The sequence below is a fragment of the Myotis davidii genome, unplaced genomic scaffold (genome assembly GCF_000327345.1).
Source record: "Myotis davidii unplaced genomic scaffold, ASM32734v1 scaffold1320, whole genome shotgun sequence".
NCBI classification, from domain to species: domain Eukaryota; kingdom Metazoa; phylum Chordata; class Mammalia; order Chiroptera; family Vespertilionidae; genus Myotis; species Myotis davidii.
In genome coordinates, this window is record NW_006291820.1 from 383,092 (window position 1) to 398,757 (window position 15,666).

Consider the following 15,666-nt stretch of genomic DNA (forward strand, 5'->3'; position numbering starts at 1 on the left):
CCTACCCCCGCTCCTGCACCCGCACCCGCTCCTACCCCCGCTCCTGCACCTGCTTTTGCACCCGCACCCGATCCCGCTCCTGCTCCTGCACCTGCACCCCCCACCTTCCATCCACGGCCGGTTCCCTGCACCCCGTTTCTCAATGGCCGAGTGACACTCCGTTGTGTGACTACCCCGCAGCTCGCTTGTCTTCGTGAGTGGACATTCACGTTGTTCCCACCGTTGCCAGAGGCCAGTGCCGCGGTGACCCGTGTGCACATCTCCGCGTGGGCACCTGTGTGTCGTTCTTCAGCGCATTCCTGGGCGTGGGCTGCACTGTGGGCCCAGGGGTAACTGACTTCAGGGGACCTCCACCCTGTTCTCCACACGGCCACCCGCCTTGCACCCCACCAACCACCTTGCACCCCACCAACCGTGCAGGGGGTCCCAGTGTCCGCACATCCTCACCAGCACTTCATTATCGTTTTGGTTTTCTAAAAATACGTTTTGTTTCTGTTACTGTTTTTAAACAATATTTTTATTGACTTCAGGGAGAAGGGGAGAGAGAAACATCAATGATGAGAGAGAACCATTGATTGGCCGCCTCTTGCACGCCCCCTACTGCCCTGACCGGAAATCGAAAGGTGACCTGGTTCACAGGTCGGTGGGTCCAGGGCCCCAGCCGTGGGCAAACTACCGCCGGCTGGATCCGGCCCGTTGGGCTGTTCTATCCGCCCGCGGAGCCGAAAGAGCGGAGGGTTCTCTTGCTCTCCCCTCCGCTCCTCACCAGCAGCAGTGTTAACATGGCAACGTCAGAAACACGGCCGGAGCTCCTTCTTCTGAGTCCAGTTTAAGAACCCATCGTGGCCCTCCAGTCAGAAAGTTTGCCCAGCCCTGGTCCAGGCCCAGCCACGGAGCCACACGGCCGGGCTGTGGATCGTTGTTTTACATCAGGCCGTCCCAGTGGGCGTGAGGTGGGATCTCCGTGGCTGTGGTTGTCTCTCCCTGTGCTTCCCGTGTGGCTGCCCTGGGGAGGTGTCCCTGCAGTTGGCGTTTTAAAGGGTGCCCGTCTCTGCGGAGCGTGGAGTCCGCTGGGCTCTGGGGCCGGGCCCTTTCCCACACTGTCCTCCCTCCTCTGGGCGCCTCCGCGCTCTCGATAGTGTCCTTTGATGCACGACAGGTTTCCTTCTCGAGGATGTCCGCTTTATCTGTTGTTCCTTTTGTTGCTCGTGCTTTTGGTGTGATAATAAGCAGCCATGGTGAAATCAAAGCTAATACAACTTTGCCCTGTGTGTGTGAGTTTTTCAGTGGTTTAGCTCTTGCGATTAGGTCGTGGGCCCGTTTTGAGTGAGCTCTGCGGGGTGAGGCGCTGGGACTCCATCCTGTTGCCTGTGGACGTCCAGTTGTCCCGGCTCCGCTGTTGAGGAGGCTATTTTGAGTGGTCTTGGCCGCTTGTAGGAAATCAGTGGCCATAAATGTACGGGTTTATTTCTGGATCTCAGTCTGTTAGTTTATATGTTTATCCTTTCGCCAATAACGTACTGTTTTTTAAGTTCAAAGTGTGAGTCTTCCAACTCTTTCAAGGTTGTTTGTGGCTATTTGGATCCATCGGTTTCATAAAAACTTAAGGATTAGCTTTGCCATATCTGCAGGAAACGCCATTGGGGTTTTGATAGTTGCACTGACTCCTCCTGGACCGGGAAGTGTCACCAGGCTGACGGCCATGCCCGGGGCTGTCTTCCCAGTGACTGATGTCTTCTTCCTCTCACAGTGTTTGTTTGTTTGTTTTAAATATATTTTTATTTATTTCAGAGAGGAATGGAGAGGAAGAGAGAGATAGAAACATCATTGGGCATCGAGCCCGCAACCTGGGCATGTGCCCTTGACTGGAATTGAACCCGGGACCCTTCAGTCCACAGGCGGACGCTCTATCCACTGAGCCAACCTGGCTAGAACCTTCACAGTGTTTTAGTGTTCAGCGCACCAGTCTTGCACTTCCTTGGTTAAATTTATTCCTAAGTTTGTTATTTTTTTCTGATGCTGTTACAAGAGGAATTGTTTTCTTAATTTTATTTTCAGTTTATTGTTAGTGTATAGAAATGCAGCTAATTTTTGTGTTGTTGACCTTGTATGCTGTCACTTTTACAACCTGTTTTTAGTTGTAGTTATTTTGTGGGTTCCCTAGGATTTCCCACACATGAGGTTATGGCACCTGTGAGTGCAGGGAGCTTTACTTCTTCCTTCGGACGCCTTTTATTTTCTCTCCTCACCGAATGCTCGGGCTCGGGTCCCGGGAGTGCCGAGTAGCAGTGGTGACAGCAGGCATCCTTGTCTGTTCCTGATGATCCCAGAGGAAAGCTCTTCGGTCTTCCCCCTGGAGTGTGAAGTTAGCTGTGGGTTTTAGTAAACACCTTTTGTCAGGTTTCGACAAGTGCTTTCTTGCCAGTTGAGATGATCAGGTGGTTTTGCCTAACTGCTTCTTACCTAGACTTTCAGCGTTCAGTTCCTGCTGTATTTGGTTCTGTCCTGCACCCTCACTTGCAAGTGTATGTGGGTGCCATGGTCTTGTCTTTGGGGGGAAGAGGGGGTCCGTGATGAAATTGGATGATTTCTCAGGGTTCCTCATTGTAAGCCTTTGGGTCAGGTTTCATTCACCCTGTGTTTTATAGCTTCCAGGTTTCTCACTGTTGTCTTTTCTCCCTTTGGTTTTGTTCTTTGGGGTATACAGTGGGGCCTTGACTTACGAGTTTAATTCGTTAGGAGACCGAGCTCGTTAAGGAGCTCGTTAACTCACAGTACTCTATCAACTCAATGCAAAAAGTCAGCCGAGACACAGCTGGTATCTCAAAAAACTCGTTAGTCAGGACACTCGTAAGTCAAGGCCCCACTGTATATATGCCTTTTAAAAGTCTGGAGGAGCGTGGCAGCTAACATCTATGTTCAGTGCACATTTTTAAATGGAAATTCCTTTGTGATCTAGTTTCAAAGGATGCTGGTGTTTGATAGGGTGTCTGCTCATAGCCATTGTCTCCTCTTCCTGAATTTATGATGGTCAAATGGCCCCCAGATTCTGCACACAGAGCTGGTTTGGATTTGCCCGCAGGAAATGCCTGCCCCACCTACGCCTCTCAGGTGAGGGAGAGAGAGCCCAGGGGACCCAGCATCTGTTGTCTATCGCTGCTGATTTGGGCCGAGTGCTGGGAACCCAGAATACACCTGGGTTCATGGAGCAGGTGGGAACGAGCGGGGATGGCCAGTGATGCCTGACTGGACTTGGGTGTCTGGGCAGCTGTGCTCCCTGCCCCCTGTGGGGCCGCAGTCTTATTTAGTTGAATGGAAACACTCTCGTTTCCCTCTTAAAACCCTCGCTTCCTAAATTTGGAACTCGTTGCTATTTTGGCTGCTTACCCGACTTGATTTTCAGATAGAGGAGAGGAGGCTAGACTAGACCTGCTGGGTCTGTGTTGGAAACCGTTCACTCGCATTGGGCCAAAATAAACGTAGGATTTTCAGAGGAGGAATACTTACCTACTCTCTTTATTCTAATCAGACGCTGTGAGTGGCTCCCCTTCAGTAGTACCTGCGTGGCTGGCAGCCTGAACTCTGTAAGGAGCGAGCTGGGTAGCTGGTGTTTGGCTTTTTACTGAGTCGCATAGGGACACTCAGTGAAGGTCGCTGGCTCTGAGTTTTAGTTTAGGAGGTAAGAACTCCGTGATAGATGCTTTTTGATGTTTGTGCCAACAACCCTGCAGGTCCCGGACTTAAGTCATGTGGACGTGATCGTGTGCTGATCGGTGATTGGCAGTGGGGTCAGAGGCACTCCCAGGGGTCGGGCCTGAAAACCGCGCTGTGCTTGGCTGCTTGCTTTGTCTTAGTCATTCCATTTGCTGGGTTGCATCTTAATTAACATTATTGGGAGATGTCCGCTATATCTAGACCAGCGATGGCGAACCCATGACACGCATGTCAGAGGTGACACGCGGACTCATTTTTTTGGTTGATTTTTCTTTGTTAAATGGCATTTAAATATATAAAATAAACATCAAAAATATAAGTCTGTTTTACTATGGTTTGCAAATATCAAAAAATTTCTATATGTGACACGGCACCAGAGTTAAGTTAGGGTTTTTCAAAATGCTGACACGCCGAGCTCAGAAGGTTCGCTGTCACTGGTCTAGACTATGAAAAAGATCAATGTAATGATTGCTTCACTTGCTACTTAGGCTGCAAGCCTTTTTAGCCCTGGAAGGCACTCGCTTTCAGCCTGCTACTTGGCATTAGAGGACAGGCATACAGGGCGATGGAAACGGTGCGGATGGCTGTTTGCATGGATGTTCGCATGCAGTCCTGTGCCTGCTGTTCCTCGTTCTCATTCCCAGCGGACTTGGGAATGAAGCGGGGCTGACACCGCTGTTCCGATGGATGAGGAGAGCGGTGCTTTGGATGCCCTGGGAGGACTGAGGAGGCCGGGCCTGCTCTTCCTGGTGCATTTAGCACTGGGGCGGGGTTTCCTGGGTGTGGTCGGACAGGAGCAGAGTGGGGAGATCTCAAGGGTATTTGCAGATTAAGGGCGGAGCAGGGAGCCTGCTAAGTGCTACAGGAGAGGCGTAGTTCTTGCCCTCGAGAGCTCAGGGTCTAGCGCCAGCAAGAGGTGGTCGCCCAGGGTGGGGGTGGGGCAGGCCGGCCAGTGATTGGACAGGTGGATGATTCTGAGGCAGGAGGCAGAAATGCTCTCCAGGGAGGAAGAGGTGCCTGCCTCACTGTTGGCACAGGGAGCTCCGATGGGGTTGGTGAGTTACACTTGGCTGGGCACGTAGATCACATCAGTGAGAGTAAGAGCCCGTGACCGATGCCCGTGTGTTCAAGCCGGACAGGAGAGTCAGCCAGCTCATAACAGATGTGGGGCCGGGGGATCCCTGGCCCATGTGATAGGAGTACGGTTGGCACTGTACAACCACGAGGAAGAGACATGCCTCCCACTGGTCGCCTCACCTGGTGGCCCGGAGCCCCGGAGTCTGCCGCTCCCAGCGTTAGGACCTGTGGGGTGTGGTCACCCCGGCGTCAGTGCGCAGCAGTGCCGCTGAGGGTACCAGCTGTGGGCACGTTAGGAATCGTCGGGCGGGCAGCCCTCCTAACCCGGCCAGGGCACTGGCTGTCGGACGGCTCCTGGGTGCTGGGCCCGAGGCTGCAGCAGGCTTGTCCACGCTCCGTGTGCTGAGGCCCGCACAGAACACTCCCTCGGCCTTTGGGCTTTGCTGGAACACGGGGAGCAGTGCTGTTAGAGGAGCTCTTTGGAGAAGGTCTGGGCACGTCCTGGGTGGCGGACGGTGAGGTCTCCAGGGAGGCATTCGTGCTCCTGGAACGCAGAGTCCTGTTATGTGAACAAGCGTATCTAGCCTCCACCCCTTCCTGCTGTTTCGTCATTTCCAAAAAAAGGAAAGAAACATCACATCTTGGCGAGAAACTGTCTTTCAGTACAGAGTTGCTGCTGAAAATAGCTGAGTTCTGTTTTTTATTCTATTGCTTTATTTTTAAATCTACTTGTCATGTGTGTAACAGCATTTCACCCGATGCAGGGCAGTGCCCAGCAGGCGAGGTGTATTAACGGATTGCACCGCGGCTGCTCAGGAAGGTTAGGGAGGTACCAGGTGTGCTCCCAGGAGCAGCCCTGGGTGGGGTTCGGGGGCCTCCACTCCGGCTCTTGAGTGCCACGCAGAGCCACGCCCAGCGAGTCTGGCTGCCCTACTTTGCTTCATACTGAGCACTAATTTTTTTCTTTTTGAAAGGAATGTTTACTGGGCTAACTCTTTTATACAACCAGTACTTAACTCTGAAAACAATTCAAACAGTGCAGAAGGGATAAGTGAAAAGGAGAAGTCCCATTCTCTGTCATTTCTCATTACACTCAGTGTTGGGTTTTTCTGGATGTTTAAATACTCGGTGTTCAGGTGGCGTCAGGGCATCCTGCAGAGCCCTTTCACGTGTTTTCAGGCAGAGTCCTTCATTTCTGATTGGCTGTTTAAACAATCAGTTCATTTTTAACCCCTTCCCCAATAATTTTTTTGTTAAAAACGTTTCTTTTTCAGACTAATTTTTTTATTTTGGTTCTATATAGTATTTTTGATGCTGGTTATGAAAACAGTTTGTAATTATTTTTTCTTCCCATTTTTGTGGTTAAGAATAGTATTTCCTCAGAAAGTTTCTAGATGAAATTATTTAGAATGGTACGTATGTAGCTGGTTTTTGAAGGTAAAGTTTTTAGACGAGTATACTCGTCGACGACTGAAAAAAGAACATTTTGTGAAAACGTGTATACACGTTTCTGCCGGGGAAGGGGTTAAAGTGACTCAGTTGTTTTTTAATAAACATTGTTTTGCTTCTTTAAAATGAAAATAGAATGAGATGCCAGTTCCTGTTTATGTTGTAGAAGTCGTTACCTGGAACATGGTCTTGGAAATAATCGTGTCTGACCCAGTTTGCGATTTTTTAAGTCTATAGGCAGAAATAACGATTGTTTTTATTAGTCTTCACATCATTTGGTTTTACAGAATTAAGATCCTGAGCAGAGTACTTATGTTAAGGTTTAGTACTGATTTTTAAAGGGTCACGCACCTTGGAATTTTAGTTTTAAAGGTGAGTCTTTACAATAATGAAAGGCCTAAATGGGCACAGCTGCCCTTTGAAACCAACGCAGGTGATAAAGGAGCGGTGAGAGTGGAGTCGGGGCAAGTGTGTGTGTGTGTCTTGTCTCCCCACTCCCCCTTTTCTCTGGAAGGTCCTGAGGGGACAGCCGGGCAGCAGAGGGTCCCTGAGGGCCTGTGTTTTGCGGGAGGAGCCCTGTGGGTCAGCTCCCCAGGGCACCGTGGCAGACGGCACACCTGGAGCTGTGCTGAGCTGGGTGGAGGGTCCTGCCTGTCACTGTCTCCTTGGATTGCTGCTCTCGGTGCCCAGCTCTGATGGGGTCAGGGGTGGCGTGCCATTTCCACGGGGTGAGGAGGTTTCTAATGGGACTGCCACGTCAGCTCCCCGGTTTCAGCTGGGCTCCCTGTAGTTGCAGCTGCTTCGTCACAACTCAACCAGCTCGCAGACCCCGTGACAGTGCCTTCCCAGCAAGCCCGACTGCTTCCTGCATGCTCATGCACCAGTCGTGGCTGGAGCTGGCAGTGGTGAGGGCTCTGCCACCCGCACCCCTTCCCTCCAGACTGAGCGCCCGGGGGAAAGGGTGGGGCTAGCCTCACCTCAGAGCTTCAGAGCCCGACAGTGCTGCTGTTTCCTCTCTCCCACCTGGTGTGAATGTTACAGAGCCGCGGGAGCAGGTGGAGGGTGCTGAGGGAGGAGCCCAGGTAATGTAAGAAGCACCTTAGCTCTGTTTGCAGCCCAAGCAGGACATGTGCATTGGCCTGAGCTGCTGGCCTGCCTGTCCTCCCTAGCAGAGCAGGTGGAGGAGGCCCGGGCACCTAAGCACGGGGCTTCCTGCTCCCTTGCAGGTGGCACTCTTGGCCCACATTTCCTGGGGTGTGAGCATCCTGTTAGGTCTGGCAGCTCAAAACGAAAGCTGTCCACCCTAAAAAGTACTCTGTACAGGGGCAGGAGAAGCTCCCTGGCCCCCTGCATGCTGCCTGCTGCCTGCTGGGCTGGGCAGCCTGGGGGAGGCCTGATGCAAGCCCAGCCCCGTTCCCAGTGGGGCAGGCATTTGGTAGCTCACAGCCTCCCTCCTGCAGCCCAGGCCACTCCCTGGGACCTGCCTGGGACCAGGTCGGACCAGGGACGACACTTTAGGGCAACAAAGGGAGTGGCCCAGAAGGGATGGAAAAACAAAGACAGTGAAGCCTGGACATCAGTTTGCAAAATGTTCACTTCAGATTCTTTACAGGACTTTCTGATGCCATTAGACATGTGTTCCGTCCATTCCCCGGCTGTCTCAATACTCTTCAGAAGTTGAAGGCAGTCAGACCTCCCTCGAGTCTCAGGCTGAGGCGGGTGGAGGCCGCGCCTTCGGCCCGGGCACAACTAGGAAGGCTCTCGGGTCACATGTGGGCTTTAATTAGCAGTGATGTGGACGAGACTGGAAGCCGCACTTTGAAGTGCGCAGCATGTCTATTTAGTTTTCAGTAGATAAGCTTTCAGCTCAGATAGGCTTCGGAGGAGCTGGCGCTGGCTCCAGTGAGCCGTCCCGACCTCTGTCCCCGCGGCCCCGCTGGACGGACTTTGTCCTTTGTTTCCGCCCGGGGTGAGTGCCTTCCCTCCCAGGGATTGCTAACTCAGAAGAAAACGACCTTCTATTTTTCAATTAAAAGCATAGGCGCTATGACTTTATTCCAGAGTTAAAGCTGACGTCAAAGGGAGCGTTAGTCCTGTGTCGGGCTCACCTGCCATGCGTTTCACTTGGTCCTGGGCTGTGCAGACCAGGGCCCAGGCAGCACTGCGCCGGCCTCGGGCCTGCCTTATGCTAGATGCTTGTCCCTGAGAACATAACATGGAACTCAACTCATGTGCTTACGGAGCAAACTGGCCTGAGCAGGGAGAAGCAAGGCCTCTGACCAGCACCCTGTGCCCGGGTGGCTGCTGAGGCTGGCCATGGGCATCCGTGGTCTCTCCGTCGCCCGGGCCTGAGCCCACTGCCTGGATCCCCACACTTCTGCTGCTGTTCCTCCAGCGGGCTTACCGTTGGGATTTGATCACACGTACAGCTATTTTACCAAAGATGTACCCCTGTGTCTGTCACTCGGCTGTGTCCCGTTGTCAGCTGTGGGATTTTTTAACCTGTCACTCACTGCTGCAGTCCCATCATGGCCAGTCGTGGCCCTCGCTCGTTGATAGAACTTTGTTTCAGAGACAAGAGCTACATTTCTTTTAAGCCGTGGCCTGAGGCCTACAGCGACCTGGGGAGGGGTGCGGCCCAGCTGCGTCTGCGTCTCATTCAAACGTGGGTATAGCATGTTCCACACCTCTGAGAGCTGCTGAAAACATCGTTTGTTATGCATGAGAAACGACCCAATCTGTCTCTTATAGGTGGATGAAAATGTGAGAATGTGTTAATGTAACTTTTTAAAATAAAGGCTGTAGGTTCACGTTCCTGTGTGTGTCCTCCTCACCAGGCCCAGTGACTGAGCCACGGCCAGACCTGCCGTGCCCTGTGCCAGGGCTGGGATGTGAGCCCGGCGGCAGGGCTCTGTCCCTCGGAGCCGGTGCTCTGGTGCCTCCACATCACAGTCCTGGTGTGTAAGCTAAACGCCATCGCTGGTTGGCGCCAGTGACTCTGTGAACCAGTCCCAGGAACTGTCAGCGGAGCACTTGGCGCTGACAGCTAGAGAGCGGATCGGAATCAGTGGCCTGGGGCTACTGGTGGTCACAGTGCAGGTTCTGTGAAATATTTTTAGCCCTGACCAGTGTAGCTCAGTGGATAGAGCGTCGGCCTGCGGACTGAAGGGTCCCAGGTTCGACTCCGGTCAAGGGCATGTACCTGGGTTGCGGGCACATCCCCAGTGGGGGGTGTGCAGGAGGCAGCTGATCGATGTTTCTCTCTCGTCGATGTTTCTAGCGCTCTATCCTTCTCCCTTCCTCTCTGTAAAAAATCAATAAAATATATTTTAAAAAATTTTGTTTAAAATATTTACATGAAAGATCACTTTAGCAATGAAGTTAGGGAGCGTGGGTTTTGTTAGTGAGGAACTAACAGGGACTAAAATAAGGAGTCGGCTCTCCCTCCAGAGGACGAGCTGCAGTGGGGCGTCAGTCCTGGTGCCGGGCAGCAGGCCCTGGTTGCCTGGTGAGTCACAAGCACACATCCTCCCCGAGGAGCATCAGTGCCCTGCTGCTGGGTGTGGCTCAGTTCCCGCCAGGCCGGCCTGACTGAGTGGGAGGCGCCCATCCACCAGCTCCTGGTGGCTGAGCCTCCTGGGACCTGTTCTGAGCCACACGGAAGGGTGGGGCCGCTGAACAGGTACCGAGCAGCTCCTGGTGCAGTAACGTCTCACAGGGTCGGAGGGTTAAGGGTGTATTACTGACGCAGGGAAGAGTGCGTCGTGCTTATTGCGTGTGGGGGCTGGGGGCTGGGGACTGGGGGCTGGGTCCCAGGAGGAACCAAGCGATGTTGGGATGTTGGTTAAAATGCAGGAGTTTTGTAGTATTTGGTGAAATTAATAGACGTAGTAAAATTTTTATGTATACACACTGGCCTTTATTTCTATGGGCACTTCATTTTTTAAAGAATATTTAGATTGTTTCACAGAAAGTGGTGTGAAGTACATTTGTCTTAGCTTGTACAAATCAGTCATTTTATTTAATTTCATTTTAAAAATTCAATTTATTTAAACTAATAAAAACTCCAAACAGTTCACCCATTTTCCCCACTTCCCATCTCTGACAACCACCATTCTGTTCTCTAATATTTTTGTTTGTTCATTTATTTAAAAATTAAGTTAATTTCCTGTAAGAGAGATGCCATGGTATGTGCCTCTCTGAGTGCACTTAGCGGAATGCCCGAGGAGTCCATCGTGCTGTGGACTGCGCTCTTTTATGGCTGAATAATCCTCCACTGTGTGCATGCACCTCAGCTGCTTCGTTCGCTCATTTGTGGATGGACACTTGGCGCCTCCGTGTCTCGGCTGTTGTAAATGCGGCTGCAGGGGACACGGAGTACATAGTCTCTTTGGGTTAGTGGTTTCATTTTCTTTGGATAAAAAACCAGAATTGCTAGAGCCTGTGGCAGCTCTAGTTGTAATTATTTGAGGAATCTCCACGTTGCTTTCACAGTGGCTGCACAAACTTACATCCCCACGAGCAGTGCACGAGGGTTCCCTTTCCTCCCTCCTCGCCAACACGTAGCTCTTGGCTCGTTGATGACACCCTTTCTACAGGTGAGAGGTGGCATCTCACTGCAGTTCCGTCTCCCCGTCCCTGGGGACCAGTGATGTGAGCACCTGTTCACGTGCCGGTCGGCCACCTCTACCTCTTCTTTGGGAAAATGTCTATCCAGGCCCTCCGCCCGTGTTTCATTTGGTCTGTTGGTGGTCTTGCTGCTGAGCTGTAAGTGTTCTTTATATATTGTGGGTACTTACCCCTTGTCAGATGTGACTTGTTAATGGTTTCTCCCATCTGGTTGGTCACCTTTCCATTTTGCTAATAGAACCGTTTTCGTTGGATGTGGTCCCACCTGCTTGCTCTTGCTTTTGGAGGTATACCCGAGACCTGTGCAAGCAGCTTACTGCCACCACTAGGTTTTCTTTCATTGTTTCAGGTCTTACATTCAGGTGTGTGGGCTCGGAGTCAGACAGCAGTCCAGCCTCACTGTCGGCACGAGGCTGCCCAGGCTTCCCAGCACGTTGACGGAGAGACTGTTCTTTCCCCCCCGCGCGTTCCCTCCTGTGTCGTCCAGTAACCGACCATGTGTGCGAGGGTTTACTCCTGGGCTCTCTATTCCATTCCTCTGTGCGTACGTTTTTATGCCGATGCCATCTGTTTTAATTACTGTAGCTTTTTTATATAGTTTGAAATCTGGGAGCATAATGCCTCCAGCTTTGTTCTTTCTCAAGACTGCTCTGGCTATTTGGGGTTTCTGGTGGTTTCATACAAATTTTTGGATTGTTCTATTTCTGTAGAAATCAGTCATTTATACATAAATATTTTTGTCCAGGATGGTTTTTATTTTTACTTTTATCTTCCTTTAGATTTTTCAGCAACAGATTGTGATTCGCATTACTGCTATGAGCATTAACAAAAAGTTGGAGTGACTGTGTGTGTGTGCATGTCAGAGAGAGAGGGGAGAAATGTTTTTAGACAGAGGAAAGTTTGAATCATTCCAAAGAAATCCAGTTGACAACCTGAGAAGCAGTGTGCTCAAGTCAACACTTTTTAATTTGAAAATAATGTTTTCTTTGGGGGAAAGTGAAAGTACAAACGGTGCCTTAAGCTGCTTTGTTGCCCTGCAGGTTCTGACCCGGGAAACTCCGCTGTCTAGGGACGCAGAGGGTGATTCCTGACTGTGCAGTCGAGTCTTTCTGTTTTAATTAACAGCAACGAAAAGTTATTTCAGAAGCATGAGGACACATGACTCCTTCGGGAACTTAAAAATAGGTTGTGAAGTGGGTCCTTGGTCTTGGGAAAGTGCCCCAGTTTTCATAATTACAAGTCAGTCGATCTGGTATCTCCCCTGGGTGCGTTTATGGATCTGTCTTTTAGGGACTGAATATAGCAGCAGTGCTCCTGCACTCGCGTGTAATTATGAGAAACCTGTCCTTTGTTTTAAAGATAAGAAACACAGAACTGCTCGCTAGCGTTGCTCCATCAGTAGACGGTGGCGGCAGGCTGCCTAGCGGGCAGCAGTCAGCAGGCAGGGCCTCTGCGTGTGCTCTCACCTAACCTGACTTGCTTTTTCCACCTTCTGCAGTATGAGTTGAGACTGTGAACATGGACTTTTCTCGGCTCCACATATACACGCCGCCTCAGTGTGTGCCCGAGAACACTGGCTACACGTATGCACTCAGGTGAGCGTGTGTGTCTTGTCACTCCTCAAATGCCATTGAATTAACTCTGTGGGGCTAAAGTGTTGTTTAGAAAGAGAAAATATCTATAAACTTCGTCATACTATTTTTTTTTTTTTTATGAAATTACCGAACTGACGTGGACATTGTGAGGGTGTTTTGAAAATGGTACGTTGCTGATGACTCAGTGATTAGTCATTGCACACGAAATGCTGTTTTAACTCCACCCAGAGGGCTGGCCCGGGACTGAAGCTCTGTGGTTATGTTAGGGCTGTGTGACTTACATTAACGCCTGGGTCTCTTACAGTTACCCCAACTCTCCTGGGAGGACTGCCTTTGAGAGGAGGCACCGCAGAGGGTGGGGCGGGGCGGGTTAGGGCAGGGCAGCCCGGTCCGGAGCCCCCCTCTGGACACTCAGCGCTCTGCTCTTGCACGTGCTCTGCCCTGAGTCTGCACGTAGAGGGTGCGGACTTGTCCTTTGCATGTCCAGTGTATCAGATAGAAAGGATGACTGACAGGAACTTAAGTCTCGTAAAACCACGGTTAGTGCCAACGGACGGGCCGCTGGATGGTTAGGATTTGATTGACAGGGTTTGCACACACGGAAATGGCTCTTCTAAGGTAAAGTGTGATGGGAACTTCAAGGACATGGGAGGGTATTTTAAGGACAGCACTTTTTTAGGGCATTAGTCAAATCTCACATTTAATGATTGCGTTTTCACTCACACTTTCCATAGTAACACACTCTTTATTTTGTTTGTTAAAAATCCTGTAGTATTGTGTTAGCCAGTTTGGTTCAGTGGATCTAGAGCGTTGGCCAGCAAACTGAAAGGTCCCAGGTTCGATTCCAGTCAGGGCACAGGCCCGGGTTGGGGGCTTGATCCCCAGTGTGGGGTGTGCAAGAGGCAGCCAATCCATGATTCTCATCATTGATGTTTATTTCTCTCTCTAACTCTTCCTTCCTCTCTGAAATCAATAAAAAATATATATCTTTTTTTTTAAAAAAAAGTCTTGTAGTATTTTATAAGAAATTGAGTGGGCCAGCTCAAGTAAACTATTTCTTATTCTATATTGTGGAGCGTAGTTATTCTTGCTAATTTACTGTTAGCTTTTATAACCTATTTTAAGTGCAGTTTTTAGAAGATGCTTGGGTCTGGGTCTCCGTGTGGGGACGGCTGCACTGTGAATTCAGGAACTGGCAGCCTTCCCTCAGGAGGAAGGACGGGCCGGGTGGTTCTGCAGGCTGTGCTGGGTCTTTGTCGAGGGCAGTGGAGACCAGTGAAGGGTTTTAACTAGGAGCAGTGTACCCAGGTCTGTGCCGGGAAGGACACGAGGCTGCAGTATGGAGAAGGGGGTTCCCGGAAGTTGTCCTCCACGTCCTGCTCCCCCACCCGTAGCTGACGCTCTGATCCCTCTCCTGGCTGGTGGGCTGGTGACCGAGCTCCCGGTGACTGCGCTGTGGGCAGGGGCAGGCCGCTCTGCGTTTCATGCCTGTTGGCCTCCTGCTGGTGTCGCAGTCTCGCCCCGTGCGCTGTTTGGGAGCAGGTCTCTGAAGGGCGGACACTCAGCACAGCTCTGCAGAGCCTGCCAATTAGTCACTCCCAGCAGCTCCCACATGTCAGACAGCAGTCAGTGCTCCAGCGTCCCGGGCCGTCTCTTTTTATTAACAACTATTTTAAACGTCAGCCTGCACGGGACGCGGCCGCTGTCCTGCTGGGGGCCGTGACTGCGGGTGGATCGGTGCTTCCTGCTGCACTCTGCGTGGCTGCATGGCCTGCCTCTCCCTCAGGGAGAGCTGGTCAGTGTCCACCTGCCCGCTGGCTGAAATCCCCTCACTCGGCGGCATGGGCGTGGTGGCAGGGGGAGCTTGGTCAGGCCTCCTGTCCTGTGGCGGGCACCCTGCTGGGTGCAGGCCTGGCTGGGAAGAGCTGGCCTTTCAGTCTCGGGGAAGTTGTTTTTCTGCCCCTGATCTTAACCAACGGGCCGAGAATGATGGGGGCGGGGGTAGTCAGCAAGTCGGCTGATAAGGGAAAAGAAGGGCCTGCGGTGATTACTATTTATTTTACCAGAGGGGAGGGGAGGGGGTGTCTGGCCGTGACGGTGAGGAGCCGTAGAGAGAAGCTGAAGGCAGTGAGAAGAGGCGCCTGACAGTGAGGCCCGAACGTGGAGGTGCAGTGTGGCGGGCCCTAATGGGCGGTCGGAGACGGCCTACTCTCCGGGTGGGGGAGGAAGCAGGCCTTGGGGACCAGAGTCGAGGTGGAGGCAGGGGAGGTGACCTAGGAGTGAGGTGGGGACAGAGTTAGCAGTGCTGTCAGCACCTGGGACCAGGTGACCCACACAGGTTGCCAGGCCGGAGCGAGGACCTGTGGGTGTGGACAGAGCGATCTCTGGTCCTTGCAGCCGTCAAGAACTGAACAGAGAGCTGGGAGACATGGCCAGGCCCTGGGACCGTGGCTGCAGGCGGGTGTCGCAGCCCAAGGCTGCTGGTCATGGGACTGGAGGCCTCTGAGGCTGAAGGACATTGTGGTGAAGGTCCAGAGAGACGGGGGACGAGGGGTCAGCTTAGGGGTCGATACTCAGAAGGCACACCGCTGAGCCTGGGCGTGGGCGCAGAGTCCCCAGCTGGTCACTGCACACGACTTGCTCGGCCCGCAGACCAGCCTGGCGGGTCCCTGGCACCCGCTGCCCACTGCACAGCTCCTCACACCCAGGGTCCAGAGTAGTTTCCGGCTTTCAACTGCAGTAGATTTCCTTCAGTCTTTGGATTGAAAGTGCGTCTAAATAGATTTTTAAAGACCAATAGGTGTCCATAACAACACAACTGAGGAGCGAGCCAGACTGAAAGCTGGCCCTCGAGGGTGGAGCTAGGCTCCCTGTGGGGCTTCTTTATCTCCCGGTGATGTCACCAGTGCTCTCGCCCCCAGCTTCACAGAGAACCAGTGAAGGGCTTGAACACCCATTGACTCTGGTGTTGCTGGGTGGGTGCTTGGTTCCTCTCGTCTCCGCACACGTTTGGCTCTCTCCACTGGGGCTGCGGGCGCATCTGCCTGGAGGAGCCTGTTTCGTAGGATGGATGGGATGGCGGGCCCAGCTCAGGCCGAGGCCACGGCCCCTGCTGTCCTGGATGCAGGTCCCTGTGGAAGGAGGGCTGAGCCCAAGAGGGGATTGCTGACCCCTGCCCTGCCCCCCCTGCCGTGATCCCAGC

General features: G+C 52.3%; 1 protein-coding gene across 9 annotated transcripts in view; it reads left to right on the forward strand.

Moving 5' to 3' along the window:
* The window catches only part of SUN1 (Sad1 and UNC84 domain containing 1), a 51,649-nt gene that overhangs the window by 11,053 nt on the left and 24,930 nt on the right, over window positions 1–15,666 (forward strand). For 4 of the 9 annotated variants that reach the window (XM_006765249.2, XM_015564981.1, XM_015564982.1 and 1 more), the window contains exons 1-2: window positions 9,881–9,922; window positions 12,368–12,464. In XM_006765249.2, coding sequence (XP_006765312.1) covers window positions 12,388–12,464 — 77 coding nt within the window. In that variant the 5' untranslated portion in view covers window positions 9,881–9,922; window positions 12,368–12,387. Of the gene's footprint in view, window positions 1–146; window positions 194–9,873; window positions 9,923–12,367; window positions 12,465–15,666 lie in introns of those variants that run through there. The other 5 variants (XM_006765246.2, XM_015564980.1, XM_006765247.2 and 2 more) reach the window with 4 other exon arrangements.